General features: G+C 66.0%; 1 protein-coding gene across 2 annotated transcripts; it reads left to right on the forward strand.

Moving 5' to 3' along the window:
- Positions 1–1,384: 1,384 nt before the first annotated feature.
- PABPN1L (poly(A) binding protein nuclear 1 like, cytoplasmic) lies at positions 1,385–4,185 on the forward strand. 2 transcript variants are annotated; one of them, XM_029213542.1, is made up of 7 exons: positions 1,385–1,633; positions 2,049–2,187; positions 2,495–2,562; positions 3,067–3,173; positions 3,280–3,367; positions 3,855–3,997; positions 4,127–4,166. In XM_029213542.1, exons 1-7 carry the CDS (start codon positions 1,385–1,387, stop codon positions 4,164–4,166), a joined length of 834 nt encoding a protein of 277 aa, XP_029069375.1. The 2 variants fall into 2 exon arrangements, with proteins under 2 accessions (XP_029069375.1, XP_029069376.1); XM_029213543.1 differs by lacking the exon at positions 3,280–3,367 and having other exon boundaries at positions 4,127–4,185.
- Positions 4,186–5,058: the final 873 nt, after the last annotated feature.

Consider the following 5,058-nt stretch of genomic DNA (forward strand, 5'->3'; position numbering starts at 1 on the left):
CCCTGGAGCCTCGCACATGCAAGTGCATGAAGCCGTGTGCAGCCGGGGGGAAAAGGGGGTGTTGCAGGCAAGGAGGGCCGGGAGCTGGGAGGCCAGGCCTGCAGGCTTACAGCCAACTCAGGCCGGCTCCTTTCCCTGCAGGGCCTGGGGGGGGGTTCAGCCTCCACGGAGGTGAGAACAGAGCCGGGAGGAGAAAGGCAGCCACGGCGGCCCCCACTTCCCTCCAGGGCGCATGCCTTGTCCCCCCATCCACGGCCCCCAGGGTTCGTTCACAGGCTGCAACTCTCCCCTCCCCCAACTCCACATTCCCAGGGAAGAGACCCTACCAGCAACGGTCTGGAGGGTGGGATGTGGGCTGGGTGGGCACACGCGCCCAGAAGGGCCCCCCATAAACACGTCAGCAGGATGGAAAAGGCATGGCAGGAGCTCCCCCAAGACGACGCCAGGGGGAGAAGAGGCCAGAGCAGCTGCTAGGGAGGACGGACGGAGGATACCAGGGCACCCAGGGACACAGGCCTGCAGCTGCCCTGGGGGAGAGAGAGGAATGGGGTGGGACTTGACAGACTGCCTTGAGGCCCCCAGTATCCAGGCCTGACCTGCACAGAATTCATCATTGTGCCCTGCGGCCCAGGCAGGGACCCGGCTTCATTACGTGGTTCCCACCTAAGAGCTGGCCCAGAATTGGGGTGGGGAGGGGAGGGACCGCAGGGAATCCAGGAGGGGTCAGGAGGAGGGATGTCACTCCTTCTGGCCCAGGACCCTGCCCTGGCCTGGCCCGAGAAGCCGCTGACCTCGTGGCACTCCCCTACCCCCCACCCCCAGACCTTTGTTCAAGCTGTTCCCTCTGCCCAGGCCACCCTCGCCTCGGCTCTGCCTGACCCAATCCTTGAAGGCCGGCTCAAATGCCACCCCCTCCAGGAAGCCTGCTCTGACCCCCTGTGCCTCCTCCGTGCTCTGCACACTCAGGTAACTTGCTCCCCCGCTGCGTCATCCTAACCGTGGCCGGCCACTGGAGGCGTGACACAGCGAGGTGGGGGGACCTGCGACCCCTTAGCTTCCTGGCTCCTGCATCGTGGCGGGTGAGGCCGAGCTGTCGCCAGGAGGCCCTCCCGGCTGTGCCGCAGCTGCACCCTCTCCACCTGGAGTGTCCCAGAGGGGCCGGCCAGTGAGGAAGAAGGGCACCGGGGCGGGGGTCCAGCCTCTGACCCCTCAGGGCCCAGAAGCCAGGGTGGAGGCTTGGCCGCAGCCGGGAGGCCTCTGAAGCCTTTAGTGGGAACACCTGGCCTGGGGGAGGGCTTAAAGCCCGGGAGGGTGCAGGCAGGTGCCGGCAGGCAGCGTGGAGGCGAGTGCGGAGGCTCTGCTGGCCCCTCCTGCCCCATCCGCCATGTGGCCCTTCCTCAGCCGAGCTCTCTTCCCGCCCCCCACTGAGGCCTGGCTGAGGAGGGCTTCTTCAGACCCCGAGGCCCAGGGCTGGGGGGCCTGGAGCCAGGCCGAGAAGAGCCCTCTGGGCCCGGGGGCTGGAGACACGGAGGAGGAGGAGACGGGGGAAGCGGAAGAGCGCGAGGAAGACGCAGGCTTCTTGCTGTCTGTCCTGGAGAGGGGGGACCTGGCCAAGTGCCCGTTAGCTGACCAGGTAACAGCGGCGCCGAGCGCCTGGTGGAGGCCAGCCGGGATCTCGGGAACCTGGGGAACGCTGTGCATGGGGGCAGGGGGACGGACGGCTGCAGCTCTGACCCCAGGGGTGAGAGGGCCAAGAGGGCCACTGTCCCCACGCCTGGAAGAGGGTGTAGGGACGCCCACCTGTGCACGGGCTGGAAGGGGCAGGGTGGCCTCTCCGGCCTGAAGGGGACTTTGTGTGTTGGGGGTGGATTACAGGGGCTTCTCTCCAGGCCCGAGTCCGTGTGGTCTTCCCTTTTCCCCCCGCCCAGGGAGCTCCCAGCATGACCCTGAGAACAGGCAGGGTCAGGCCCCCTTCCCCTCTGCCCTCCCTCCAGCGGAGCCTGGGGGCTGTCCCGCCTGCGGGCTCAGCCTGGGCCGTGTGCTGGCAGGAGCTGGAAGCCATCAGACTGAAGCTGTGGGCCATGGAGCAGGCCCAGCGACCGGAGCCGCCCGGGGAGCAGGGCCCAGAGGGGGAAGAGGAAGACGCCAGGGCCCTGCTGGCCGGGCAGCTGCTGAGCCCCGAGACGGGTAGGAACCAGAGAGCCAGGCTGACCCCTTCCCTGGGCTGTGGCCCGCAAGTCCTCGGGCACGAGGGTAAATACGGATGAGCTGCGAGCTGCTGCAGGAAAAGTGTGGGCTCCCGGGGAAAGGCCAGGGTTTCCATGAGGTCCGGCCTGGCAGTGGGTCCTTCTACATAGGCCCCAAGGGGTGCTCTTCCCCAAGAACCCAGGTGCCCCTCTTCCCCGAGGAGCGAGGACTGAGCCACCAACGTGAGGTGCCTGCCCTTAGCAGCTGCCGGGAGGCCCCTGCCAGGCCAAGCCCCCTGGTCCTGAAGCCCCTCTCTCCACAGACAGCCCCACGGAGGCGGTGGAGGCCGATCACAGATCCGTCTACGTGGGCAATGTGAGTGGGGGGAGGGGGGCGAGGTGGGGTCGGCCCGACAGCACTGGGTCTGCAGCCGCCTCCTGGCTGTGAGGATTAAAGGAAGGGACAGTATGGGTAGCAAACTCAGAAGCCACATAGGCCTGGAAGCGAGAAGCAGGAGCGGGGGGGGGCTCTGATGAGGGGGCTGTCCCCATGAGGGAGCGTGGACCCTCTGTGGTCAGGCCTGATTTCCCACTGTGGGCTGGGATTCGGAATTTCCACGTGAAATCTCCCAGTGGGCAGATTATTGGCAACGAGTTCCACTTGAAAAAGCCACGCACCCTTTGCATAGGCCAGTAAACTTGGGGAGCATTCATCTGGATATCCAGTCCACTCCCCCGGCAGGGGGCTGCGTAGAGGTCTAGGCTACCACCCTCACCCTGGGGCCCAGTCACCCACTCTCTACCAAGAAAACGTGCTGCAGGAGACCCTGGGAGGCGGGGGCCCCTGCAGAAGGCCCCCCACCAGGGTCCATGCCTGTAGGTGGACTATGGGGGCACAGCCCAGGAGCTGGAGGCCTATTTCAACCACTGCGGGGAGATCCAGCGGGTCACCATCCTGTGCGACAAGTTCTCCGGACACCCCAAGGGGTCGGTTGGGGCTTCGGGGAGGGGCCGGGCGCCCAGGAGGCGGGGACACCTCTGCGTGGGTGAGCGTGGGTGAGCATGGCCCTCACCTGCCTCTGCCTTGCCCCAGCTATGCATACATAGAGTTTGCCACCGAGAGCTCGGCCCAGGCCGCTGTGGAGCTGGACAAGAGCGTCTTCCGAGGCCGGGTCATCAAGGTGTGTGTCCCCCACCAGTCACTGCGGGGGCGGGGGGGTGGGGGGAGCGTTCAGCTCTGAGCTTCTCTACGTTAACCCATTAATCCCTGAGGGGACAGGAAAAGCAGGCAGCTGCCCCAGCCTGACCCTTCTCCAGTGTCCGGTGTTTGGGCACATCCTCCGGCTGGTGTGGGGGCACCTCAGACCCCAGTGGGTTTGGCCTGGGTGTAAGCCCTGGGGAGGCTTCCTTCCTGAACCCCCCTGCAGGGGGAGATGTTGGCTTGACAGGGGCTGGGAACAGGTTAAGATCTGATGCCTCAGGCAGCCCCATGCCCTGGGGCCGCCAGGGCCTGGTGGGTGCTGGGGCCTGTGTTCACCTGCCTGTGAGCCTTCAGCAGGGAAACCCAGGAAGGCTTCCTGGAGGCAGCTTTAGCCCTGGTCTTGGCCCTGGGCTGGGGAGGAGGGTGTGAGAACAGAGGTCTCAGGCGGACTCGGCCTTTGGTTCCAGGTGCTGCCCAAAAGAACCAATTTACCAGGGATCAGCTCCACGGACCGCGGGGGCCTTCGGGGACACCCAGGCGCCAGGGGGGGACCCTTCCCCCACAGCAACTTCCAGGGCGGGGCCCGTTTCAGACCACGGGGGCGGAACCGGTGGGCCGGGCCCTGGGAGGGCGGGATCCTATTGGAGCGGGGCCCGGTGGGCGGGGCTCTGTTGGGCCTGGCTGGGTCCGGTGGGCGGAGCCCTGGAGGCCGCTCGCCCCCCGGCCTCTCTTCGGGCAGGGGGCGCGGAAGATTCCCGCCGTGGTATTCACCGTATTGAAGGGAGGGCCCGATTTTGAGAGTGGGGCTGCCGCTGGGTCAGCAGTAGACAGCCGTGCTCCTCGTGCGACCATTACTCCGCGCAGAATAACTACCCGTCCCCCTTCCCTCGGCGGGAGGACAGCCCAGACCCCACGGCCGAAGCCACTGGTCGCGAAGCAGGGCACGGGGTGGGCCTGGCACGCGGGCTAGTCGGGGCTTTGGAGGGCACCGGGCAAAGCTGCGGGCAGGTGAGGCCCAGGCAGCGTCGGGTCAGCTTCGGGGCGGCATACTCAGGACTGTTCCACTAACGCCTTTTACAGAAAAGTAGAAATGTGTGTCTTACTGGTAAAGCATAAATTATTAAACTTGAATATTTTTTAAAAGCACATGGCAACAGACCGCCCCGCTTTGTTCGCCTCACCCGGACGCTGTTTCCTCGGTGCACACCGTGCAGAGAAGGCGGCGGATGGGCTGCGGCTGTGGATCCCAGACCCAGCTCTACCCCCTTCACTCCTGGCAGCCAAGCGTTAGCTTCGGGGTTTACAGCGTCACCGCCAGCCCCCGCGCCTCACCCGGGCCTGGTGGCCTCCGGGGCACACACTCCGCCGCGACGAGTGACACAGACGTCGCCTTGTGGGTCCTCACCTGTGAGGCTCCGCAGGAGGGTGCGCCCGGGGCACCTCGCGCAAGCCTGGGCTTCTTCACATAGGGACGCAGAGGGGCTTCCATGACGGGCGCCCTGCCTGCGCTCCTCCCCGTGGCAGACGCCCCGCTCTTTCCCTCCCTGATGGTGCAGCGTGCTTTCTGCCCTCTGACTGCGTTCGGATCGGGGAAAGGAAGCTCTGGGGCCCAGCTGCAGACACACGGGGTCCTGGCCTTAAATAACCACTAACAAATTTCAGCCTGGGCTT

This window comes from Monodon monoceros, unplaced genomic scaffold (genome assembly GCF_005190385.1).
Source record: "Monodon monoceros isolate NGI ecotype Baffin Bay Population unplaced genomic scaffold, NGI_Narwhal_1 Super_Scaffold_10, whole genome shotgun sequence".
NCBI classification, from domain to species: domain Eukaryota; kingdom Metazoa; phylum Chordata; class Mammalia; order Artiodactyla; family Monodontidae; genus Monodon; species Monodon monoceros.

Coding starts and splice junctions, on each gene's coding strand:
- PABPN1L (XM_029213542.1), top strand. CDS start 1,385: ATGTGGCCCTTCCTCAGCCGAGCTCTCTTCCCGCCCCCCACTGAGGCC. Junction 2,188..2,494: donor GCTGCTGAGCCCCGAGACGG/GTAGGAACCAGA, acceptor CTGGTCCTGAAG/CCCCTCTCTCCACAGACAGC. Junction 3,998..4,126: donor AGACCACGGGGGCGGAACCG/GTGGGCCGGGCC, acceptor CTCTTCGGGCAG/GGGGCGCGGAAGATTCCCGC.